At 44.4% G+C, this 27,907-nt stretch overlaps 1 protein-coding gene across 1 annotated transcript in view; it reads left to right on the forward strand.

Annotated features, from left to right (window-relative positions):
* LOC309546157 (uncharacterized protein) overlaps positions 1–27,907 on the forward strand; it is a 57,240-nt gene that overhangs the window by 20,079 nt on the left and 9,254 nt on the right. Inside the window, exons 5-6 of the mRNA XM_082245697.1 lie at positions 16,310–16,722; positions 23,922–23,979. Of these exons, the coding sequence (XP_082101823.1) occupies positions 16,310–16,722; positions 23,922–23,979 (471 nt within the window). The remainder of the gene's footprint in view (positions 1–16,309; positions 16,723–23,921; positions 23,980–27,907) is intronic.

Consider the following 27,907-nt stretch of genomic DNA (forward strand, 5'->3'; position numbering starts at 1 on the left):
TGTTCTCAGGTGCTGGCAGCATGGAGGTTCACACTGGAGCCGCTTCCTTTCTGGCCTCGAGGTTTTGGGCGGAAATGATGCGGGGGAAATTTCATGACCATTTTGGTTATGGGTCGCCGGCGTTTGGGAAACCTGGTGGCTGGGGGAAACTGGCCACAAAGTGGTGACAGATGCTGCAGCATTGGATCGGTCGGCTCCCCAATCCACAGGGCTGGTCTGGGACCAACAGTGATGGACAAAGGGGGTGCCAGTTGGACGTTCCAGGCACTTAAAGGATGCTGCAAGCCCATCAATGGGTGGCTGCCGCAGAGGGAGTGGATCGGGAGACACATGCGGATACTTGCCCTAAGGTAAGCGAGTGATGGAGAGTCATCAGCTGTTATCTGACACTGGTGGAAGGGTACTAGTGGTAGGTGTGGTTATGTACACTGCCTCGCTTGCAAGGTGTGGGGGTCTTCCTCTCCCTTGTTTTTACAGCTTTGCGCTTGACAATTTCTTTACTGCTGTGTTCACTTGTGCCTTGCAGAGCAAGAGCCGCAAAGCAAAAGATGGAGCGGTCCCGGGGGGGGGGGGGGGGGGGAGTTGCCAAAAAATGGGCCTCGTGCAAACAATTCATCTAACTGAAAAGTGCTTTGCCAACACTGCATAGATGCATTACCTTAGAGAGATGGTTAAAATCTTTAAAGTGAAACTCCAGTCAAAAATAAATTTTTCTCCTCACCTACCATGACGGCAAACACGAGATGAGAGGCTCCACCCTACCCTTCCCCTTTTCTCTCAGTATTGTTTCTCCTACAGCAAAACATTTATTTATTTTTTTCTCTGATCTGAAGACTCTGTTGGATGGTCCCCCTGTGAGGCAGGCTCAGCAACGCCGGTGAAGTCTTCACTCTTCCTGCACGCCTTCTAGGCTTCTCACAGGTTGCCCAAGGATACAGGCAGTCAGTCGCGGTAGTGTTCCCTCCAGAGCCTGTGGCCTGCTTTTCAGCAGGGGTCTCTTCCGGTCCTCCCGTCCATTCAGCTGGATTTTGCATTCGGCAGCAATTTAAAAAAAAAAAACGCCGGACAGCGCACTCCAAGCCTCGCTCTGAAACTGGAACTTCTGGTTTCTGCAGGAAAGGCGGAGCATGCGCAGCGCGACCTGGAAGAGGGAAGCCAGTACGGAGGAGACGCCGGACCCACATGGCAGTGGTAAGGCACTCTCCGGCCAAAAGAAGCCAGAAAACTGCCAAAGATATGAAACCTGCCGCAACCCACCTCATGGAGAAGGAGGGGGAAGTTCAGCTTAGGTGACTACAGGCAAAAGCATATCGGAACCCGGTAAGTGCGCTTCTTTTCCGATTGGGGCTGATCCCAGTATCCGTATTAGTCCCTGGTAGTTCCCATGCTCTCCCTCAGTGGGGGGCCTGTAAGTTACTATGGGCAGGAAGAGTGATCTGCTTATCTCTTCTCTTACAGAATCGCCAGGTAGAACCCAGGAGGCCTCTGATAAAGCACCCTTTATCCACTGGCATTAGTTTCTCTAAAAAAATGTGGTAATTGCGGGGAGAGACTGCCCAGGTCTCCCACCAAGCCCTTTTGTTATAGGTGGATTAACAAACTGGCTGGTAAGGAGGCCTCAGGGTTGATGAAAGATTTCCTTAAGTCTATGCATGAGGAAATGCTAGCCACTATCCAGTCCTTCCGCACCTCTGTAGCTTCCCCACAGGTAACCAAACCGGATGGGCTAAACCCCTAAAGTGGGCCTCTCTTCTCAGTTTACTTTAAGGCAGGCCCATCGGCTTTTCTGCCCTGTTCGCAGGGTCCCCCCCCCCCCTTCAAACAATGGAAGAGGAAGACCTAGGGAACAGTCAGGCTAAGTCTCAGCTTGACTCTGGGGAGGAGGTTGAGGTAGAAGAGACCAAATTGAACAGAAATCGGTTTGGTCAGGAAAATCTGGACTCCTTCAAGCTGTTTAGGCTACAGAAGAAATCCCATAACCCCCCAAGGAGTCCTCGGCACAGGATAAGATGTAAAAAAAGACTGGTTAAAAAATCAATCCAAAGGATGCACTTATCGATGGCGGGTAGAATAAACCTCATTAAGATGATCTTGTTACCTAAGTGTCTCTATGTGACTTCTCACGTACCTGTCCCAGTTCCTAAATCATTTTTTAAATCCCTGGACTCACTTTTTGTGTCTTTTATATGGACTAATAATGGATGTAAGCTTAAATTGTCCACGCTACAACGCCCAAAATGGAGACAGATATGGCGCTGCCCAATCTGTATTACTATTGGCGGGATAGTTACGCCATTTGACTGACTGGTTGCTGCCGACTACTCCACCTGTTGTCGAATATTATCTTGCTAGGGTGTTGGGGCTGGAGCACTTTCTGGTAGCTCTGGAAGCCCTGGCAAGGACTCTGGAAGGGCGTTCGATCCCGATTCTTACACTGGCCAGGGCAGTGTGGCGAGAGGCTAAGAAGATTACTGAGGCCGGCGACATTGCAGCAGCTCTACCTATTTGGCATAATCCAATGTTTCCCGGCCTCCAAGCCTTTCTGGATAGTAGGTTCTGGGAGTGCAGGGGAATCTCTACCTTGGGAGATGTCTATGTGGGAAATGTGATTGCTTCCTTTCAGTCGCTGTGGGACAAATGCGATCTCCCCCGTGGTGCCTTCTATAGTTATCTACAACTTCGCCATGCACTCCATTCCCAGTTTGGCTCTAATGAGGTTGTCCTCTCTGATTATCCAGTAATTTGTATCCTGTTCCTAGGGGCCTTATTTCCACGCTTTATTTAAATCTGTTATTGGCCACAGTTAATGGTAGTCCGCTGGTTGTACGCACTAAGTGGCAGCAACTTATCCATGATTTGTCGGATGAAGATTGGGAGGAGGTGTGTCAGACGCACCTCTCTGTTTCTCCGGCTGTTAATAACAGGTTGATCCATCTCTACATGCTACACCAATCTTACTTGACCCCGGTCAGGTTGCATGCCATGCATAGACTTCCAACTTCTGCGTGCACCAGGTGTACGCACCCGCATGCGGATTTCGTGCATGTCATGTGGCAGTGCCCGGTCATTGCGTGGTATTGGCGGAGGGTGACTGAGGTTCTCTCCTTGGTCCTGTCTGCAATGGTGCTGTGCACGCCTCTGGTGTGCCTGTTGGGGGTGCTGGACGAGGAGCAGTGGCCAAGACATGCTAGGACACTGTTACAAGAGTCCCTGTTTATGGCACGTAAGGCCGTTGCCCTTAAGTGGATTCAACCTGCTCCTCCTTCGGTGCGTATGTGGTTGCAATTGGTTAATCAAGTGTTGCCATATGAAAAACTGGTGTTTGAACATAGAGGATGTCTGGCTAGGTATAAGGTCTGGGGGGCGTGGTGCGCCTCTGATCTTACCAACTCTGCTGTCTAACTTTGACTGTGTGGAGTTGGTCCCCTTTTGCATGTGCCTTTCTCCACATTGCTCTCATGTTATGTCTGATGGTTTTACTTTATGCCGTGTTGGACTGCAATGTACTGTCTGATTTCCAAGTTCACATGATTGAGATACAATGTATACCATGGAAACTATCTTTACTGTATGCTTACATAAGTTGATGTACCGTTTCTGTTTATTTTTTATCTGATACGTTGGCATTCCTGTTGAGTGCCTTGTTGTATGTACTTTGTGCTTTTTCTCCTTTTTAATAAAAAGTTAAAAAAAAAAAAAAAAAACAATCCAAGGTTTTGCTTAACCAATCCTTGAAAGATTTAATTCAAGAATAGCAGTTTCCTGAAAGAGGTCTGGCTAGACCAAAGACATGGAAAAGGAGATTCCCCTTTAAGGAGGAAGAGGTACAAAAATTCCTAAAGAGTCCAAAATTGGATTCCTCCCTGTCTCAAGTGACTAAGATGTCTGACCTCTCTTTTGAGGACACGGGGAATATAAAAGATGCCATGGACTGGAAGTCAGAATCTGTTAGAGCCTGGGATGCCTACTTATCCACTATAGCGCCAAAGATACTAAGTGACGCCAGAGTCAAAGTGGGGGGGCAGACTGTCTTTAGTTTCCCAATGGGAGGAAATTTCAGTCAATACATCACCTTATTCAGGAAGGCTACCGCCTTGAATTTTCATCCATACCCCCACTAGAAGTGACTTTGACTCATCCTCCAATGGATGTACTAAAAAGAGCCCTTTTGTATGGTAATCAAGAACTGGCAGAACTAGTGATAGTTCCCGTGCCAGAAAACCAGCTTTACTTTCACGTGTTTGTGGTACCCAAGCCCTCGGGAAAACACCGCCTTATCATAAACCTCAGAAACTTAAGTTCCTAGAGTACAAGAGGTTTTTAATGGAAGGTATTTTTACAGTCTGCAAAAACCTGTTGAATGATGTTTGACTACTCTGGATCTCGGGTATGCATACCTGCATGTTCCAATGGATCTCAGGGATGCATACCTGCATGTTCCAATTCATCCGGAACACCAGGCCTTTCTGAGATTTGCTGTGGTCACCAAGGAATGGACTGCCCATTGGCAGTTCAGAGCACTCCCCTTTGGTCTAGCAGCCAGTCCAAGGATTTTTACCAAGATCCTGGCAGAGGCGGTGGCTTATCTTCATCCCCACGGAAAAGCATTGATTCCTTACCTGGACGATCTGCTGATTTTTGGTCCATCAGTGGACCAAGTGAGATCAAACACCCAGAAGGTGTTAATAGTCCTACAGACGCTAGGCTGGTTGATCAGCAGGGAAAAGTCCTCCCTTGAGCCTGCCCAGGTTCAGACCTATTTAGGGTACTGGATAGACTCATGGGTACAAAGTCTTTTCCTTCCAAGGGAAAAGGTGGAGAAGGTTGGTCGCCCCCAAGGAGAGAACCTGTCACCCTCCACCAATACCGCGCAATGACCGGGCACTGCCACATGACATGCACGAAATCCGCATGCGGGTGCATACACCTGATGCAAATTCGCAGTGCAGACACCTGGTCCATCCATGACCCTTTTCTGTAGCACTACCGAGTGGAGGTGCTATCTCAGCAAGACCTAGCCTTTGGCCGAAAGGTACTACAGGCGGTGGTCCCACCCTAAGGTAGGCCTGTGTTTACTTTATTATCCACTTGTGTTTGCCGTCCTGCAAGGTGAGAGGAGAAAACCGTCCATTAAACTTACCGGTAACGGTGGGCAGGCCTACTTCCCACTCTGTTAAAAGGGTGAGGAAAGAATGTATACAATAGGTGGTAAGTGCCTAAGTGATTGTACATCCCTCGTGGAATGGTTGGAGAACTACTTTTTTTACAACTGAGAGAAAAGGGCAAGGCTGGGGCCTTTTAACAGCTGTGAACTGATTGTTTCCTGTGTTTGCTGTCCTGGAAGGTTCATAGAAACACCATTACCGATAAGTCTAATGGACTGTTTTACCTATTAATATGATAAATATCTATCTTTGATCCTTTTCTACCTAGCTGCTTGTGTAGCTTAGAAAGTCTTATCTAAGCTGGACAAACAGCTTCTTCCTGTTCTTCACCGCCAACTTTTCCTGTTACCTGAAATCTGCTAAGCTGTATCTCACGGTCTCTTAGACATGCGTAGACCTGCCCAGCCTCACCCCATCCCTCCTATCCTTCACCATGATCTCATCTTCATAGCCTAGTTTTTACTAGCAGCTTCTAGTCTAAACTAGGGGGGGGGGGCGGTCACGGGACCGGCACTTTATATGAAAGAAATAAGGTACAAAGGAACATTTTGTGAAAGTTTGGAAGGATACAGATCCATTTCTATTCATTACATGGGAGTAACGAGTTTTGGGCTCCTTTTCCACTAGTGCGACTTGTCATGCAACTTTGGACACAAAGTCGCATAACAAGTCACAGCCCATTGGTTCCAATGGCACCGTTCCCATCTATGCCACTTTTAAAATCGGCTACTTTGAAAAGGTGCTTGCACTACCTTGATGTGACTTTGATTCAGAGTGTAAAGTTGGATCAAAGCTACACTCAAAGTTGGACTTTAAATCGCACAACCTAAGAGTCGCACTAGTGGAAACATAGCAACTAGGCTAGAGTGTGACTTTGGAGTGCAACTTTGATCCAACTTTACACTCTCTGGATCAATTGCATCAAAAGTTGCATCAACGTAGTGCAGGTCCTTTTTTTTTAAGGTCGCTGATTTTCTGAGTCGCGAAGATGGGAACGGGTGCCATTGAATCAATGGGCTGTGACTTTTCATGCGACTGTATCCAAAGTCGCATGACAAGTCACACTAGTGGAAATGGAGCTTTAGTCTACATTTCCACTATTGCGATTTAGAGTGCGACTTTAATGCAACTGTACACTCTCTGGATCAAAGTTGCATCAAAGTAATGCAGGCACCTTTTCAAAGTCTAAAATGTGTAAAGGATGCGCTAGCCTAACTGGTAGGTGGCAGCACCTAGAGCTCCCTGAAACCTGGAAAAATAAATGTGAATAAGAAAAAAAGTGTGCTATCTAAACAAAATGATTAACACAATTGTGACATTAAAAATTACACAATGGGAAAAATCATACACTAAAGATGTGAAAAATCTACACATGTACATTTTATGTGTTCTGTATAACAATGTGACGTTACATAAAACATGCACAAACGTGATTCCAATGGTGAAAAAAGCAGAAAAACGTTCACATAGAAGTCCCATAAGCATTAATATAACTAAAATGAAAATGTTCAACAAACCAGACTCTTAAATGAATGGAAGCTAAAAAAAACTTTGCCAAAAAAATTCCAAGTGCTGCATGCAACCCCGACGTGAGCAAAAGAAAAATGGGTGACTGCTTACCAGAGACAGTCTCAAGATAAAATGCAGTGTAGGCTCTTAGGATGTCACTCGTCCCAACAAACAATAGAATCCCTGTGGATCTGACAATCCACCGATCGGAATGCTCGACCCCCAGGGGGCTGGATAGATCATACCCACACCCCGACACTCCAGAGATTTCAGCTCTGTATTGAAAAGAGAAGCTGATAGTGCATTAACTCTTATTAAAAGAAAATGTATTTAAAAAGTAGCACTTGCTTTGGGAAAAAAAAAAAAAAAATTTGGAAAAAAAAAGTAGCACTTGCAGAAAATCTTGACAATAGCAGCATAACAAGAGCATGGCCATCTGCAGTGCGGTCCATGCGTGTTGATGACGCGGCTGGCTCCACCCGATGCGTCCCCCCCCCCCCCCCCCCTCAGTCAACTGGGATTGAAATCAGGCTCAGACTATTTAGAGAGGAGAGAGACTTCCGGTGGTTACAGAGAAACCCCTGACTCCCCAATTAAAAAAAATAAATAAAGGGGGGGGGGGGGAAGGTTCCCAACTGATAAAATTAGCATGGACTTCAAACCATACAGGCGTCCCGAAAGTCAAACCAAAAAACCTTTTTAGAGACAGCCCCAATTAAACAGTTCATAAAGTGACAAAAGGAAGAAAAACCTGGGCAATAAAAATAGAAATAGGTGAAGAATGATGAAAATGGAAATAAAATAGAAATGGAATAAAATAAATAAATAAATATGAAAGTAAAATGCAAATGCTAATGCAAAAATGAAGTGAAAGTGGAAAAAAAATAGGATGATGAAAATAAAAATAAACAAAAGTGAATAAATATAAAAATAAAATTGAAAGTAATAAAATGCAAAAATAGAACTAACGAGGTCTTGGTGTATTTGGGGGAAAAAATGTTCCTCCAAGTAAGTGTGTATCAGCACAGGTGTATGAACACAGTTCCTTGTATTCATACCAAAAGGCTACCCATCTCTACACATGAAGCAAGCAAGACCTTTCATGGAAAAATGACCATAACACTGCCTAGACCCTAGATGCACAAAAATAAATTGTAGATGTCTCAATACATACATTCATACACCATATCCCTTTAACAGTTGTTATAGACATTAATGTCCCATTCTTCGAGTCCCAGGGCGTCTATAACACTGTAGGTCAAATATTATATGGACGGTGACTTTTCATGCTACTTTGTGTCGCATGACGAGACACACTGGTGGAAACTGAGCGTTACTCTACATTTCCACTATTGCAATTCATTGTCTTTGATGCGATTTTTGATCCAACTTTACACTCTCTGGATCAGTCTCATCAAAAGTTGCATCAAAGTAGTGCAGGTACCTTTTCAAGGTCGCTGATTTTCTAAGTCGCATAGATGGGAATGGGTGCCATTGAAATCAATAGCAGTAGAAACGTGGACTTAGTGTGGTTGCCTGCACTATGATCATTGTAGACTGAGCTGAGACCCCAGAGCACTTCCAGCTCTATTCTCCTATGGTCTTCATTCACAGCCCAGCACAGCTATACTGTATGTGCCCCCCGCACAGCTATACTGTATATGTGCCTTCTGTGTGAATTATTTCTTCATTCTGTCATGCATTAGGGTGTACAATGCATCCTTACTGATGAGAACACTGGGTGGGAACCTATGGTCAGCTCCTCCCATTCTGTATACACCCACTGGCTACACAGGAACATTGCCCCTCCCTAGAAGTGAGGTCATCCACTTTCAGTAACCACACCCACTTGCTTCTCTTGGACTCAGCAGGAGGCAGGACTGAAATCATGTGACAGCACTGAAAAGTGCAGAATTCAGGTAGAAAACATGGATTTTTTTCATTGACACAAGGCTGAACTCCGCTCACATTAATGATTGCAGGGGAGAGTTTAAGGCATTAGGCTGTACTTTCGCTTTAAGTCATTTAGATCTCTGCAAGAACCAGGACCTTCGGAAACTCTTCCCAGTACTTCATATGCTAGCACAGCACTTCAGGTCCATGCATCCGGACCGGTCATAGAGGAACAGGGGGTGATAGAACAGCCGAAGGACAACTCCAGTGAAGATTCTAGCGCTGAAGTAAAAAAATGAGCCGGGTGCAAAAAATTTTGTTCCCTTCAAATGAAAGACGATTTACTGAAAATTAGATGCGATACTTTGGAGTTGGATGAAAAGTCAGTTTGTCAGTACATAAGCTCTATGCAGGTTTACAATCAAAAAAGGCAAGAACGTTCCCCGTACATGCCACATTGAAAGACCCCATACTGCAGGAAGTGAGGGAGCCGGAAAAGGTCTTTCTCCCCAGAAGTTTGAAAAGGTTTCCTTTAAGGAAGAAGTTGTGGCATTATGCGAGAAATGTCCAAAGCTGGATGCAGCTCTTTCCAAAGTGGGTAGAAAATCAGACCTATCTTTTGAAGAAGCAGGGGCGCGAAGATGCCATGAATAGATAGGCTGAAGGTTATTTAAAGACATTTGATGCAGGAGCTGCTAACTTTCAGCTAGCCATTGCATCCACCTGTGTAGCCAGAACACCTGGATCTCTGCTTGAAGCAGGTCGACCAGGACACCCCTAAAGAAATTTTGGATTCGCTCCCCATTCTCAACAAAGCTGTTTCTTATATTGCGGATGCTTCCGCAGAGGCCGTCAGATTTTCGGCTAGATGTACAGCCCTCATAAACGAGGCTAGACGGGCGATCTGGCTCAAAGCCTGGGCAGGGGATGTGGCTTCTAAAGTGAAAGTAAGCTCATTCCCATTCAAGGGTGGTTTAATATTCAGTGAAGATTTGGTGTTGGAGAGATCTGCAGATAGTCTTTCCAATACCGTAGAAACAGTCCAAAAAAACGTTGTCCTTTCAGGAAATCTGGTCAGAAGGACTCTGGTAAAGAGGACCAAATAGACCCTGGCTACAAAGGAAGGGTAAAGGTAGAGGGGGATTTCAGTTTAATCCCTCCCAAACCAAAGACAAAAGCCAATGAATCCCTTTGCAAGGTAGGAGGGAGACTGGGGGCCTTCCTGCCCTCTTGGCAAAGGTTGACAACCAACGGGTTCATCCTAGATATAATTGTCAGTGGATATGGGTTAGAATTTTATCGTATACCCAAAGTCTTTTTTTTGGTGACTCCCCTGCCTAAGGACTGACATGGCAGCTGCCATGACGAATCAAATCTAGAAGTTTTGGGATCAGGTAGTCCTTTCCCCCATCCCTTGAAAGCAAGGGTACGGGAGGTTCTATTCCCATGTGTTCATCAGCAGAAAACCTTCAGAAGTACAGGTTGATCCGGAGTTTATAGGAAGTCAACAAAAGGGTTTACAAAAAAGTTAAGATGGACACGATTTTCACGAAGGGAGCTTTCATTCAGAGGAGCATTCATGGCAACGATCGACCTAAAAGATGCATACCTGCATATTCTGATCAGAGGCTGTTCCAAACCTTTCCTTAGGTTTGCAGTGAGAGGTCCAGGCCAGACAATCTGTTTTCAACTCGACGCCCTCCCGTTCGGGTTGGGGTCTGCTCCCAGGATCTTCACAAAGGTCGTGGCAGAAGCCTTAAAGGAGTTAAGAACCGCAGGTATCCAAATACTCTACCTGGACAATATGCTAGGATTTGCAGAGTCCTCCAGAGCTGGAGAGAAACCTAGTCTACACAATAAACCACCTGAAAGCACTTGGGTGGATTGTGAACTTGGAAAAGTCACATTTGAGACCATCACAGAAAGTGGTCTTCCTAGGTTACATACTGGATTCGGTGTGTCAGAATTAATAATTAATAATTAATAATAATTAATATCTCGCTGTGCCTCCATTATGTCAGAATGTTTATACTGCTCTGAATATACAGTGTCTATTTATGGTTAATAATAAGCAAAGATCTATGATGTAGGAGATTCTCCACTTATTCCATAAATCAATATGTAGCGAGTTCTTTTTATTGAATAATTTCTTTTTAAAAGCATATACCAATCTTAGTGAAAACAGTCTATAGTATGGAATATATAAAAGTTTTATTCACGAGACATGTAATCACCATAAATGATCAAACTTGAGATGACACCAAAAAAACTTTACAAAAATACCAACTTCAAACAATAAATGCAATGTGATGTGTAGCTCAATAATGAAAGTGAAACTGAAACAAAGTTAAAGTGAAACGAAGGCAAGATTACCATTTCCCCAGATGTAGTAACCATATTTAAGTATACTATACAATCAGACCACAATTGTCTGCGCAATGCAAAACCTTATAATCGCCTCACTGCAGATGAAGTGAGAATAAGCCATGCAAAACGGAAGACTTAAAATCGCAAATAATGCGCTTAATCTGATATTAATAAAAATGTTATAAAAACAAAAATCATCTCATTAGAGAAAAATCTACATATGGTTTATACGGCTGGGATTGTACTCTCGTTACCCTTGAATATGAAATGTAAAACATTTAAGGCAGTACATAAACAATATTGAATAATAATCAAATAAATGGCAAGGCATAGTTACCATATTTAAATGGCCGCTAGCTTAGAATAGTAGTTACCAGGTTCCTTAAGATGGCTGCTTTTCCAAGATGGTGGCCAATTAGGGAGGAGCTTCGTTTGGCGTCCCTCAAAGGTTCAGATACATGGCAGATTGAAAGGAAGTCTGTGTAGATGAGTCTGTGCATAGCTGTTAGTAGTGTGTATGTTGTAAGTGTGATGTATATTGGGCAAGATGTGATGTCTCATGTCTCTCTCATATGGGCTTTTATATGGTATAGAACAAAGGATTATTAAAATTACCATAAGTTAAACCCAGAGGGAGTTACATGATCATCATTGGCTAGAACATCTTAACCATTAACTGGAGATGTCGTAGGGTGACACCTTTTGGTCAACCAGTATTTTAAAATTAAATAGATTTCTCCATTTAAGACTATTATAACACAACAAAAATGTAACCATGCTTTCATCTACTAAATGTCCATTTAATCCACCAGGTATCTGAATAAAGATTAATCTGGATAACACCATTCTCATATTTAATATATCTTATTTAAAATATATTGGATTTTACTTTTTAACCCAAGACTTCAATTACCGTAGTCAGCAAAATGGCAATATTGCATTGCACTTAGGTTCAGTATGACAGCATTATTTATCTTCAAATAAACTTCGAACCTTTATATTGACCCATAGCTTACAACCAGACCTTCTAAATTAAACACCTGGCAAGGCCAGAAAAGTTTATGATGCTTTCTACGACTTACAATTTACAAATGTTTACTGAAGCCTCTCGACATACAGAGATGAGTCATCAACATCAGTAAGATTAGAAGTTAGCAAAATATGAAACATTATAATGTATAACGCTTTCCTACATATTTATGTATGCTAGTTATATATATATATATATATATATATATATATATATATATATATATATATATATATATATATATATAGAGATGGAGATATATATATATATATATATAGAGATGGAGATATATATATATATATATATATATATATATATATATATATATATATATATATATATATATATATATATATATAGAGAGAGAGAGAGAGATATCTCTATCTCTCTCTCTCTCTATATATATATATATATATTTCAGTGTTAATATTATGTTACATATAAGATTATAACATATCTGTAAATTCTATTTTTAAATGAATTTAAACACAGAATACCTGACCAGTGTTTTATGATTACCACATAGACAAGATTATCCTGGTATAGCGTCAGCTAGTCTTTGTCTAAAGAAAGTCAACAGACTATTGTCAGCTGGACTTTATCTTAAAGTAAGTCAAACAGACTATTTATACAGCCTGTCTGGGATAAACCTGTTGAATAGCCACTTTTCCTGCATAGGCACTTTTTGTTAAAGGAAACTTTAACCATTTAGTAACCTGACAAAAATGGATTGCTAATTCTATACAGATCAAAATATGACATTTCATTTCTATTTGTGAAATTAACTTCCCCAAATAACCCTGACAGGTGGAAGCAAAAATATATTTACTGGAAGAAAGATCTGTTGATAAACTTCCAGTCTCCTACTGAGGCAGGCAGTATCCACCAGGGAGATGAGGCTTTTGGGTCTGATGGAATCAATCCCAGCAATCTCCTGGGCTCAGGCACACATGAGAACGCTACAGAATTTCCCCTGTCAGTATGGAATGGACAACAGAGTACTCTGAACGATCGAGTAACCCTGCCAGATCAAGTAAGTCTTTGTATTGGTAGCTGCAGGAAAACCACTTGTCAAAAGGAAGATCTTGGACGCAGGAAAATCCAGTCCGGATAACTACGGATGCGAGTGCATGGGGTTGGGGAGCCCGCATGGAACATCGGGCTACTCGGAGAAAATGGGAGAGAATAGAGGCCATCTGGTCTTCCATTGTAAGGGAGCTAAAGGGAAGTATGGAAAGCTCATGTCTCCTTTTGGACCCAACAAGAAAGACCTGTATTGGTTCTGTTGGACGATGTGGCGGCAGTATCCTACATAAACAAACAAGGGGGTACACGGGCTCCCTCCCTCATGGAGGTGGCAAAACTGATCCTTAAATGGGCAGAAGAAAACACCCTCTGGCAGCCATTCTTGAATTCTCTGGCAGACTTCTTGAGCAGAGAGATTTGCCATACAGAATGGAACTCGAGTCAGGAAGTGTTAGAGGCAATCTCCGATGTGGGGCCAACCACCAATAGACCTGTTTGCCTCATCCAAAAATGCAAAAGTAGAAAACTTTTCTCAATTTACACGGACCCTCAGTCTGGATCTGGATTAATTTGCCTTCCCATGGTCAGAGGATCTCTTGTACACTTTCCCTCCATTCAGTCTCATACCAAAGGGGATTCAGAAAGTCAAAACCTCAAGAGCAAAAATGACTTGGCCAAAAAGGTCAGGGTATGACGCGCTACAGTAACTGTCAATGGCAATGCCCTGGAGGCTGCCAGAGGATAGATTTGCTGGCCCAGGGAGATTTGCAACCCGCAGGTGAGCTGTCTTTCTCTGACTGCTTGGCTCTTGAGTGGATACTGTTAAAGAACAAAGGATTGTCAGAAAGTGATTGACACGATCTTAAAACAGTAGGAAGAAATCATCAAATTGAATTTATAATGTTTGGAAGAAATTCTGCTTTTGGTGGAAGGACAAGAACAGGATTTCTGGACCTATTGCTGCAGCATTGGATTTTCTGAAAAATGGATCTAACCTACAGTAGGTTTAGTTTCCAATACTTTGAGAGTGCAGGTGGCAGCATTGTCCAATTTTCTAGATAGATTGGCGAACACATGCTAATAAGATTAATCAAGGCCGTCTCTAGAAGTAGAGCTCTGCGGTCCAATAAGTTTCCCCCGTGGGATTTGTTGATGGTCCTTCAAAGTTTCTCAAAACAGCCTTTTAAGCCATTGAAGGAAAGTATGTTTAAAAAATAACCTACAAGACAGTGCTTTTAGTGGCTCTGGTCACAGCCAGAAGAGTTGGCGAATTACAGGCTGTCCATAGCAGATCCATACTGCTCCATTCTGGCAGATAAGATAATTCTATCTCTGGCTTTCATCGATCGCAGGAAATCTTTATCCCATTGTTCTGTGGTCAAGCCAGTAACCCTAAGGGGAAAGATTTACATAAAATTGATGTAAGATGGTGCTGTTACATCGCGTGCAACCAAGAATGGAGAAAAGTCCAGAATTCCTATAAAGGTTCAGCTGCTTCTAAAACTACCATCGCTAGATGAAGCCGAAGGCTGAAGTCAGAGGCCTATGCAACTGCCGGGCTCCAAGCTCCCCAAAATCTTAAAGCCCATTCCACCAGGGCCCTGTCTACGTCCTAGGCTGAAAGGGCAGAAGCTACTCCGATTCAAATCTGCAAAGCAGTCACCTGCTTGAGTTTCCAGACATTTGTTAAGCATTACCATCTGGATTGCTTATCCTTTAACGACCAGGCTTTTGGGAGAAGTGCTTCAGGCTGTGGTCACTCCCCAGCAGGTATGGTTTCTATGTCGCTCTCATTAAGCCATCCTGAAAGATGACTAGAATAAAAATGAAGTTGTAACTTGATTTCCAGGAATCTTCCAGGACGGCACTGCTTCTCGCCCTTATACATGTAGCATGGGTTGTAGGTATAAAATTAGCTGTGCCTTCGGTTATTTTTTTATTACTGAGGGATTCACACCTATATTTAAACTAATGTGGATTGTTGTTCCTGTGCTAGGTGAGAGGAGCCTTTCTCATTAGGCTGTCCTGGAAATCAAGTTAACAGGTAGTCAGGGGCAGGTGTCAGTAACTGATCCTCCTGAAGAGCAAACCAATTAGCAGTGCTGATTAAAATCCTTATCTCCGAAGAGAATTCTCAATCCCACAAACATTAAATTAAACACTTAAATAGTCTTTGATGAAAACAGTCTTTTTTTTTTTTTTCCCCACCGGTGTACTAGGTAATCCAAAGCATGTGCCTTCACACCTCATGTGCCGCTCCCTAGGTAATGCTCACTCACCAGCTAGACTTATTGCACCCTTTTAATATTCCCTATCACTGGTTCCGCCACACCACACTTAATGGTCAGTGTGTCCAACGGATAAGATCCAGTGCTCCAATTTGTGCTATTATACATGCAATACAAAAGGGGACTCATAGAGCAGTATTGCTTGAAATCCTTTTAATTAAATATTCCCCTTATCCCTTCAAACATTACACTCGCATAACATCAAATGAATAGAAGCATGTGTATCAAATACATCTAGATGGGTAAACTTCGCATTCCACAAGTTTTTAAGACCATGAAGCTCTCCTTTTTAAGGTTTAGAACTGATGTTTTATTAACTAAGGTGATGCATACATTTGCCTCACTGAAAGGATTCTCAGAGCATGGACTTATGGCTTTTGGTTTGAAAGAGCTGATTAGATCTAACAAGACTAACTTCTGACTAACTTGTTTTTTTTTTTTCTGGCTAGGCCTATGAAGCATTGCATGTGTGTATAATATAATCTGATCTCCGTGGTATCTCTATAAAGAATAACTGCAGTTCAGCTATATCTCAATATTTAATCCCCTCAATATTTAATCCCCCCCCTTCCCCCCACCTTCAGCTACCATGCGCAGGAACTAGGTGTATACCAAGTCCACTTCCTTTTTCCCCACCCCCTTCCTTACCATTGAACTTTTAAAATAAGGAAAATACCTTGGTTGGGGAGATGCAATCTGTCAAACTGTAGTGCGTGGAGCAACCCCAACTGGACCCTGGAAAAAACATTGCTGACATTTGCTCTATTGTAAATAGCATTGTAACTGCATTCTATATTCAGTGGAAGGGTCTGTGTATATGGTGGATAGCATGGAATACTGACTTTACTGTTAATGTAGTTTATAGATATTGGTCTTCCAAATCATAAATTGTAATCTATTTCTGGAGGCAGAATTGAAGGATTTGGTTGCTGCATTTAATTTTAATTCCCACATCATTTGAACATAGTTACCTTTTAAAAATGGCTTTTCATTTTATATTCCTTGCAAATTTTTCTGCTTTAATACCATAGTGCTACAGCAAAGCCAAGTCGAGTAGGATCCACCAAAAGTGGAAATCCTACAGCAAAGCCAAGTCAAAGAGGAGACACTGACTTTGAAAATTCAACGCAAAGTCAAGGAGGGTACAGAAATAGTGAAAAACATACAGCGAGGTCAAGTCAAGGTAGATATACGAAGAGTGGAAATCTTGCAGCAAATCTAGGTCAAGGAGGATACACCAACCTTGGAACTACAGCAAAGCCAAGCCAAGGGGGATACACCAACAGACCTGCAGAAATGCCAAGTCAAGGGTACACCAACAGACCTGCAGAAATGCCAAGTCAAGGAGGATACACCAACAGACCTGCAGAAAAGCCAAGTCAAGGAGGATACACCAACGGTGGCAATCCTACAGTGACAAAACATCCTTGGGGCACCTATCAAAGTAGGTATAACTGGCATATAATTGTGTCCTAGGCAGTATTGGGAACTGTAAAATGCCGTAAAGTGGTCTTGATGGCTGTATATTTGTCATAATTTTCTTTAGTCAAACTAGCCCATTGGTAAATTTTGACTGGTGTCCAGGCACTACAGTGCCATAACTCAGACTGAGATCTAACACTTTAAAGTGGTAGTATACCGCTTTTTTTTACTTTTAACTACAGGTAAGCCGTTAATAAGGCTTACCTGTAGGTACAATTAATATCTCCTAAACCTGCATGGTTTAGGAGATTACCACTGCATGCAGCTGCTGACGAGTGCGGCGCATGCACTCTGAAGGTCCGGCGGACCTTCAGAGTTCCTTGACGAGAATTGCCGGAAAATTACTCCCGCCCGCATGAGCGGGAGTGACGTAATCGCGGCTCTGGCCACTCACAGCGCCGGAGCCACGGAACCGGGAAGAGACGCTGTGGGATCATGTCCCCTCCCACAGCGGTGTCCGGGGGGTCCGCGTCGGGGCTTCGTTCTAAGGTAAGTAATTAATAATGAGCTAGTATGCGATGCATACTAGCTCATTATGCCTTTGTCTTGCAGGTTTTTTTTTATTAGAGTATACTACCGCTTTAAAAAGTACATTGAGTACAGGGTCTCATGGACTTGCTGCCCTGCACTCAGTGTAAGGCCCCATTCACACCTTAGTGTTATGTAGCTCAAAGCTCCAAAACACTGTAGGATAGAATCTATAGTTCACATCTCTACCGAAGTCTCCTGAAGCCAAACTCCCGAAACTCAGAATTGGTGCTTTTCACATTCATAGTGATTAGGGCTGGGTTTACTTCAGGGTGCGTTGTTTTTGTTTTTTAAAAGGAATTGTCAAACGGTCATTGTTTTGAGACTTTTTTTTTTTTTTCTGGTGAATGAGTACAATGCTCATTCACATGGAGGGGGTAGAATCTGGAGGCCCCCTTGTTAAAGGGCGCTTCCTAAATCCAATAAGCAGAGCCCCCCCCCCCCCAAAGCACCACTTATGTTGAGGGCATGCAGCTTGGTAAAGTCCAGGATGGGGGAGGGGGCTCGCTTGTCCCCTTTCCTGACCTGCCAGGCAAAATTTTCCTTTTTTTTTCTTTTTCATTCATAAACTGACACAGTGCTCCAACAAATCATAACTAGTGGGTTATATTGCCACCTCCAGGAGTAGGACTAGGCAGAACAAAACCTGGCTATGCCCATGGGCCGTCCTCAGCTGGTATATAACCCCCCCTCTGCTCTAGGTAATTATAATCTCCCGGCTGGAATCTCTGGGCTCCTGGCTGGAATGGCTGGAATCTCTGGTCCTAGCAACTTTCTCCTTCCATACATCTTCTTTGTGGTTTTTTTTTTTTTTTTTCTCTCGGAAGATCTACAATCAACTGCTGTACTGGGCGACGGGCTGTATAATCTAGATTCAGTGTTCCCCCCCCCCCCATACCAGCCAGCGAGTGCGTGCAGACTGCAGCTACGCGCTAGGTCGGCCGCGACTTAGCCTCAGAGGCTGGCCCACGAGTTAAACGTCTCGCAGGGTCGCATACGAACGGGCTTGGGTCTGAGTCGCAGCGGTCCCTTGGCCAACCGATCCCCTACTTCGGTGGCAAGGAGTTCTGTCTGGAGCGTTACCTGCACCATGGAAGGGCTAGTACAGTCCCCCCCTCCCCTTTTTCTTTGGGGGGGACACGGGTAACCCTCCTCCCATCCCTAAATCCCTCACTGAGCTGGGCTTCCCCCCACTCTTTCCCCACTGTCTGGACCTGGAGTCTGGTGGGGGTCCAAGGGCAAAGAATGCAGAAGAGACCCTGGGGTCTCCCCCCGCTATCCCCACTCTGTAAGGGTCCTGGGATAGTGTGTCCCTCCCTGGTAGTCTGGAGGGGTCCCAAGTGTAGGAGACCCCTAGGTGCATGCCCTGCTATTTGCAGTGTGGGTATAGTGCAGGGGGGTCCCAGTGCAGAGATCAGTGCAGAGTGCACAGCAGTGTGTCCCCTAAACATGTGTCCTACCTTCGGGGTGGGTCCCCTTGCAGAGGGTGCAGCGCTGCAGAGGGTACAGGAAGGATCCTGGCAGCATGCGTCATTGTAGCTGATGGGGGGGCCATTTTCCTTTAGTCTAGCTGATCTCCGGTTGGCTGCCATGTTTGTGTAGCAGATGTCATGGGGATGCTGGACCTTATGCTATTTAGCTGCACATTGCTCTGCACTCTTTCAGTCCTTAGGTACGTCCTGATGCCACCTACCTTTTTCACTGTTCTACCCTTTTCTTTTCTCCTTCTCTTGTCCTTTTCTTTCTCTTTCCATTCTTATGCGCCATGTTTCATGCCTGTTCTGCCCCTTCTTTTAAGTCCTCATAGCTCCCGGTAAGACTGGTTGGTCGGCCGTCTCCAGCACCATGTACCCATATGACTTGCTACGATTTGAGCTGCCCTGTGAGTAGATCTGGGTGGAATTTTTTCTATTTCTATTTTTGTTTGTTTTATTTTTTTCCATTTACCATTTTGCATTCTTTGCAAAATACTTCTATACATATATTTCTTAGACTTGCATCACATAAAACATGTTGAGCCTTTTTGATGTGGATCATTACCAATATTATGGGTTACCTTTTATACACTATTTCATCCAATTATGACTGATGTATTCTGCAAATTTGATGCATGTACTCCAGCTCAGATTCATTACTTTTTCATTTTACCTACAGTAAATAATAAAATAAATAATAAGTAATAAATTTTATATTTTAACTACTATGGCCTTTGTCACGCGTCTCATTCAAAGTCTCAACCTTCCCCCCTCATGTATATTGAATCGGGATGGAGAAGATTTTTCATCTCATTTAAAGTCCCAAACCTCCCTTATTGCTGGGGATGCTGGAGGACTGAGGCCTCGTGGAGATCACACCCCCAGATCATGCGATAGGGAGGATGATTCCTCTATGGTCGCAGCAGCAAATGAAAAAGGGCTGATCGATGCACTTATCACTGCAGTGCGTGAGACTTTAAAAATGGAGGATACGGCTGATGTAGCCAGACATGTGGCTATGTCGTTTGGTGCGCATAAGTCACCTCGCACTCCAAAGGTGTTCCTTATGTGCCTTATTTTGACATGTTTTCCTGTAAGGAATGGGAACAGGCAAAATTGCAGTTTGTGGTCCCCAAACGTTTTGCTGTATGTTACCCTTTTGAAGAGCCCCTTTTAAAGAAGTGGCCTAGTCCACCAGTGGTGGACCCTCCTGTTTCCAGGTTGAATAAAGCAACCATGATCCCAGCAGAGGAATCCCCATTCTTTAAGGACCTGGCTGACAAGAAAGAGGCTGTGGCACGCAGCATGTTTACTATGGCTAGTTCGGCATTGTGGCCAGTTTTTGCCTCAGCCCTGGTGTCTCAGATCCTAACTGAATGGGCCAAGCTTTTGTGCCAGGGCCTAGGTGTGAGCAGGTCCCCGCCGCTTATGTTGATTTAGCGGACCAGTTGGTCCATGGGCTGCTGTTTGTGATGCAGCTTTGGCTACAGTCCCTGTGCTGTCCAAACTTTGTTTCAGTGGTGGTGATTAGGCATGTGCTGTGACTTGATGATTGGTCCCCAAACCAAGCCTCTAAGAAAGCGCTCCTCTGCCCTTTCAAGGCCATCGCCTGTTTGGGGCTACCCTGGATGACCTAATTGATCGTATCATGGGGGGGGGGGGGGGGAGTACCTTCCAGTGGCGACTGGTGCTCAAAATTTTTTGGGGGGGGGGGGGGGCGCAAAAAGAAAAATGTAATAGGTATTGCTTCGTGACAAAAACGTGGTAAAGTGCGTGAGTTTGAGGTCATGGTATAGGCATGGCACAGATGATGGTATAGGCATGGCACAGGAGATGGTACAGGTCATGGCACAGGAGATGGTAAGGGCATGGCACAGGTCATGGTATAGGAGATGGTATAGGCATGACACAGGTCATGGTAAGGGCATGGCATATCATAGCACGTTGCCTGTGTACAGTGTAATTGGCCTGGCCTGCACTCTTATATTGTGTACACTGCTAAGCAGGCTGCTGGCCTGGCACTATATATTAATGGTAAATGGCACACAGTGGCCTGGTATAAGATGGTTCAGAAGTTGGGAACCATCTTATACCAGGCTGCTGTGTGCCATTTACTATTAATAAATATATAGTGCCAGGCCAGCAGCCTGCTTAGCAGTGTACACAATATAAGACAGTGCATGCCAGGCCAATTACATTGTACATCACGCCCGCCGGCCCGCTGCTCCTCCTGTGAGTCCGTCTGACGGCAGGCGGGAAGGTGATGAGGTGACGCCAGGATGGTGAGTGACTGCGCACGCACCGCCCCCACGCGACGTCCCCCGGGATGTCCTCCTGTATGATTGGTCCAGGCTGGAGTCTGGACCAATCACAGCCAGGACAGCACTACAGTGGGGAGTGTCGGGGCACATTGCTCTGCGCCCCGATGACCCCCAGAAGGTCGCCAATGGGCGCCTCTGCCTGGCGCACGTGGGGTGCAAACCCCCCCCCCCCAATAGACCATAGTAGGTCCGACGCCCCTAGTGGGCTGCAAATGTTAACATTTTTTAGTTTTCTTTGGCAGATTGGGGGGGCGGCGCCCCTGCACCCCCTATGAACCGGCCGCCACTGGTACCTTCCTTCCACAATCCAGGAAAGGGAAGGAGCCTTGTTGCAGACAGGGGTCCTCCTTCTCAGCACAGGAAATTTTGTGCTTCTGGGACGGAGAATAAGGGAAATGGATCTTTCAAATCTTCCCCGGGAGGTTCTAAGCAACCTGTCTGGTAAGCCTAGAGCTAGCTTCGCCGGACCCGCAGACAAGACCCCTTCTGCATGAAGCTCTGCCCTCACCCATTAATGGGGTGGGGGGGACATCTCTGGTTTCCGGCCCTGTGGACTTCTTTGCAGGATTTCACGGATCTCCTTGACGCTCACCAAAGGTGCAGGTGATGTCCGACTGTCTAAGGCTCCCCCTATCCAGGGCATTGAATTACCTAGGTCTGATTTTAATTCTGACCAGAGTGGTCCTTCCTCTGGACAAATTTCAGGAACCAGAGGATGTGATTCCCCGGCTGCTGCCTCCCAATTTGAATACAGGTTCGGAGTCTGGTGGTATCCACCTTCAAGACAGTTCTGTTTGCACATTCCTACAATGCAGCTCCTTCAGCAGGTTCAGCTCCACAGGAGGATACCGAGGTTCGTGGCATGATCACAGGTTCCTCTGGCAGACGCCGTAGGTGTCCAAGGGACTCAGTAAAGCCAGCATCATCCTCGGCTCAGGCTTCTTTCGCAGTCCCTGTGAGGAATCAAGAGCAAGGATTCTCCAATCATCCTGGTGGCTGTAAACGTCTCTTGGGGGCTTCCTCTAAGAGAAGACCAGTTGTCCCAAGGGCTAATCTACCATCCTGCTACAGTCGCTGGTTTTAATGGCTTTGCTATAGAAAGCCAGGTACTGAGGGATATGTTTGTCTGGCTCAGTGATCCCTACTATGGGGAAGGCGAGGAAGTCATCTTCCAGCAAGATAAAATATTGTATGTGGAAAGTGTACATTTCTTGGTGTGAGTCGATTGGAGCTCATCCTCGATCCTTTTCTGTGGCTCGGATCTTAACCTTCAATGGGGCGTTGATCAGAGGTTGGCCCCAAGTACCAACAAGGGCCAGGTGTCTGCCTTGGCAATATTTCACTGACCCCCCCCCCCCCGCCACGCACTTTTAGTTCGTACCTTCATTCAGGGGGTTTGACATGTGGCTCACCTGGGCGGTCTCTCTTTCCGCCATGGGATTTAAATTTAGTACTTTTGGTTTTCCAGAAACCTCTATTTGAGAATATTCGGGAGATTCCCTTGCCTAGAAGGTGGCTATCTTGGTGGACATTACCTCGGCCCGCATGGTATCGACGTTGGCACATTAATTTGGTCGCAGTCCATTTGGTGGTCCATAGGGATAAAGTGGTGGTTCGTCCCTGTCCATCGTTCCTGCCCAAAGTTGTTTCTGACTTCCATTTGAATGAGGACATTGTTTTTTCTTGTGTCCCAAGCCGGCTCATCCCAATGAATTTGCTTTGCATACCTTGGTTCCTGTATATCTGGCAGCTACGAAGTCTTTTTGGAGGTCCGACTCGCTTTTTGTGGTTACAGACGAACCAAGAAAAGGGCTGGCCTCTTCTTCGGCTACCATCTCCAGATCAGACAGGCGGTGACTCAGGCCTGTTCCGTTAAAGGTCAGGTCCCACCTTTCCCTGTCACGGCACATTCTACTCGGGCGCTTCTTGGGCCTTCTGTCATCAGGCTTCAATATCGCAAGTTTGAAATGCGGCCACCTGGTCGTCTGTGCATACCTTTACAAAATTCTATCAGATAGATACTTTGGCATCTGCAGATGCTGATTTTGGCCGCAAGTTTTGGAGGCTGCTGTTAAGAGGAGCTATTCCCTCTTGAGGGGTGTTTTTTCTTTAAACCTATATGCGATTACCTCTTGAGGGGTGTTTTTTCTTTAAACCTATATTTTTTTCAGACGGGGCTTCTGTGATCCGCATGGGCCCAGAAAGGTTCTCGTTATGGAGATCTGGGGGTCTTAGACCTAGACCCTAAATTTCTCCTCTATCCTTTTCATGCAGCTGATCAGATGCAGAGCGGCTAGGTAAAGTGAGGTTGAACTGGAAGTGAATAACTCGCTGCTCCTAGTTTCCGGGCTTAGAGGTACCACCTCAGTTCCTCTGTTCAGGGCAGCAATCTCCGCCAGCCGCATTGCTCCCCCTTTTGCTGCCCGCAGAAGTGATAATGGCTAATTAGCCGGAATTACAAGGTGAAAAAGATCCATACAAGGATGCCTGCAGGCATCATCCCGGTAGAACCACTGAACCTTAAGGATGTCCATAGACATCCTGGCGTGAAGTGGTTAACAATGGATTTACATCAGGGGACATGGGGTTTATTTAAAAATACTTTATCAGGGTCAGTGGCCTTTGATCTGTCAGCTCTCCACGTAGAACCTTCGGGAGACAGCTGCAGCTGGGATCAGTGCTGCTGCCATCTAGGCGAGTACGATTGTTTTTTTGATATTCCTGAACTTATTTAACATGAGTTGATAAGCCCACTATCATCTATCAATAACTAAAACATTTAATCCCTTAACGATTCGCTTAAACGTCTAAATTTTTCTTTTTTTTTTTTACTTAAGGGGCAAGTGCTGCTTTTTACTCGGAGCCTGGGGGTTCATATGAAAATGAGTGGCCAAGGTAAGAAAAATTACAATATTTTGCTTTTATGCTGCAGTTTTCTGATCGGGAGCATGGATTTAAAATCCAATTTGTTTTGATGAACTTTAAGTTGCCATTCAGATCCCTATTCTAAAGCACAAAACTATAATATAGTGCATGATAAAGGAAAAGGAATTGGCAGCACTCCGGGTTGAGTCAAAATCCAGATTTATTGACTGGACATCCATACTAATGGTAATGATTAAGCACACAGTGTGTGAAACGCGTCTACCTTGTCACAATTGTCATTATTTGGATGTCCAGTCAATAAATCTGGATTTTGACTCAACCCGGAGTGCTGCCAATTCCTTTTCCTTTATCAAGTTTTCACGGAGGCAAGCCGGGGCATGCACCTGTGTGAGTCATCAGGCAATTACCCCACCTCGAGCAGTGAGTCCTTGTCTGTTCAATTATAATATAGTGCAGCTTACCAGTCCGTAGATGTGTTGGCTGCATTTGGGTTTTTCTCCCCTGGCCTTTTTGTTCTGTGTTTCTGCCAGTAATGTTTTCTGTCCTAGAATGAGAACGGTCATTCGCTGTACTGTATAGAGCAGCATTGTCACCCTAGGATAGGAAGTATTAAGACTACAGAACACCTTTTTCTTTGATGGGATAGGGGACTTGTTCAGAGATCTGGGAACAATGTTAACTGATAACAGCGCAGCAAAGGCAGAGCGCATTATAAGCCATGAACCCACTGGAATTCTGGCAGGATCAACAAGTATTAAACAGACATAACAAAAGGCTTTACATTGCGTATATATCAATTTTACACAACAGTACATGGGACTTTTATTTCTAGACCATGGGTTATATGCAGGCTACCTTCAGGTGATTGAAGATAGCAAAAATTTGAAGTTCTGCCCCTGGAGTGTACGCGTACAACCTCACCCACTCGGTGGGACTCCAGTTTTTTGCTAATGTCTTTGGATGATCTGTTCTATATCAAGATCTAGCTGCTTATTGTCCTGGCCTGTCTAGCAACTTTCAAATCTGTTCACCTTGATGTGTACCTTTTGGGGCTGGCCTGTTTATCTGGTCTCTCCTGTGTTAGGTGCTCACCTTGGCACAGTGCAACATGTGTAGTTAGAAACAGGGTGCTAAACAGGTCCAGGGCTGTGGTCTATTTCTATAGTTCCCAGAATCCAAAGACATCTCTTGGGGGTATGCCCACTTTGACCATCAAATCCTGGATCCTGGTGTAGGCTTAGTGTCGTGCATAAGGTAAGATGGGGGTCATGAACAGTTCTTGGTGCAAATTTTAAATTTGGAGGGTTTTTTAGTCTCTGCAGGATGAGGTAACTACATCATGCCTTCTGGATGACACCGTCCCACCCACCTCTGCAGAGAAAACACGGCACATTGCAGCACTCCTGCTGATCTCTACAGGGACACACAGCACATTCAGCACATGGGTTATAGTGACTGCTGTATCAAGACACTCATAAACCTGATATGTTTCAACCGCCACCATTCCTTTTTGTTACTAAGGTATAACCGGTGCAAGAGCTGTGATAAGGGCCACATAGCATGCATTCTGCAGACAGCCTACTGGAAACTCAAACCACTGCTCAGGGTGATGGCTATTCCCTAGACCTGAGAAATGTCTTATTTTGCCGTGCCGTTTTCGGACTCCTCCTTAGGAGTCTGACAAATGCCAAGTATTTTGGAAAATTCTTAGTGCTTCGGTTGTTTCTTTGGACCAGAAATGCTACACATCTATTCCCCCTCGCCCTATAAAAGAATCGGTACGTCCTTGAAAATATCAAGGAGAAGTATTGAAAACCTTGACTTTTCAGTGGAGACCAGTTTTCCATCCCTTACATTTTAAGGTACAAGTTATGGCTTCATTCCAAATGCCTCTCTACTGTGGAAACAAATTGATGCACTAGTCTTCGCCCAGCAGCACCTGCACCTGATTTTTCACAGCCTAAACATACACACAGGTTGTGCACTTTTGAGGACTGGACCAATCTGCTTAGTCTAGTATCCAAAGTATTTTGCTGAGATCTATCCTATGAAAATTTTTTAATTGGGCATTCTGATGGTGGACACTGCCGTTTCATTTCTCAAACCCCTTACCGCACCTATTGATTTTCCTTTAAGGATTGTTGGTAGGCATCTGAAAGCCATTTCAAAGGGCTCTTTTGCCCTTGCAGGTTCAGCCCTACAGCCAGCAATTACTGCTATGTCTAGCAGACTATTGCTAACTGGACAAGATAAATGGAGATCAGGACATATCCAAGCTGAAAAGATTATTCAATGCTGCAATTTGCCAACATTCCGGAGTCCATTACCAATTGGTGTAACCCCTAGGCGTAAATGGTTTTAGCTTGAAAGCTCTGCTCACCATAGCTGATCCTAGTATGAATGTATACATGTGGAAGCCTCAGTTAATTCTGCTTCTCAGGCCATGCCACCTGAAAGGTTTGGCTCCACCCACCAGGGCTTAATCATAGATATCGCATCCCTGCCACTTCCGGGCTGGGATGATGTCCTATTTGTCACTGAAGACACTGGTGAGGTCCTCACATCCAACAAAGCAGTGCCAACATGAGTGTCCCACAATGCTGCATAGAGGGGAATGGAGACCAAGCAAATTACCTTGGCAGCCACACCCCTCCCACTAGGGCAGCACGTGTTAGTGGTTGTAAACCCATACATATACCCAGTGAAGGGACTATCCTCAGGTGATAATCCAGATGAAAAAAATCCTCCTACATAAGTTTTATCTGTCCTATAGTCTTCCCTTCTCTATCTGTGCTGACTTTATAAAGCTTGTCTGAGTTCATAAAGGGTGCAGAGAGCTAATGTTATGCTGCAGAACTCAGTGGGAGGGGTGGAAGAGCTAATTGGAGGGAAGTGACACACCCCTCCTCCACACAGTTCACAGGAACAAAGCTGAGGCTGCCAATCTGCTGGAGGTCCCTCCCCTGTCATTTTCTCGGTGTCAGAAAAAATTGCTTTCAGCATGAGTCACTTCTCAGAGGAACAAAGCAGCATGCACTTATTGCTTTTATTTAAAACAAAGTACACAGTATAGACTAGAGGGATGTGCTTTGTTAATATTTCATGCATGCGGTTTACAACCACTTTAAAGGGACCAAAACAAGCCACCAAAAGTAAACCATGAAGGGTCCCGCCCTGAAAAATATATGGGTCCAATAATACCTTCTATTTAAAAAAACTTGAAATAAATATTAAATTATGTTGCAGCAAGTGTGTATTTTTGTTAAATGATTTGAATAAAAATTCCTGATACTTTGATACTGTAGTTCTGACTGGAATTCAGTATTTTGTGCCTTAAAAGTCCCACTCACCAAATGTCCACATTTCTGAATAGAGACCAGGAACCTGTCTTTGAAGAACCTATACTTTAGAACAATTGCAGCTGATGCCCTTAGTCTAATTGTGTTGGCAATCTGGAGAATGTAATTTGCCAAGTCTCTAGGATGTCCCTGATCTCTGTGCATATGTGCAGGATTTTGTCAAAATGCTTGGTCTGCTAAACCTGCTTGTAAAGAGTCTATGCATGCCTCTTGACAGTGACTGCCTATTTGAAAAATCCCTTAAATTAAGTCACTGTGGAAAGAAAATGCTCCTACTCCACAAAAAGCCCAAGCATCTTACTCCAATGGCTGTTCCATGCAGGCTTAACACCGCCTTTCATGGCAAGCCCTGGGCTCCCAAGCCTGCCCAGAAGCCTGACTTGCAACAAAGGGGCGCCCAGACCATGTAGAGTGGAAAAATTTGTCTGTCACTTGTGCCAGTCTGGATCCAAGATGTCCATTTGACACAATCTATCACTTAGGGGTACAGAATTTATAAGCCCCTTCCAGTCTTCAGCCTCAAAACAAAATGGGCTGATTTTTAAAGTGATTGTAAAGTCTTCTTTTTTTTTTTTTTT

The sequence above is a fragment of the Pelophylax lessonae genome (genome assembly GCF_965119305.1).
Source record: "Pelophylax lessonae genome assembly, chromosome: 2".
Taxonomy (NCBI): Eukaryota; Metazoa; Chordata; class Amphibia; order Anura; family Ranidae; genus Pelophylax; species Pelophylax lessonae.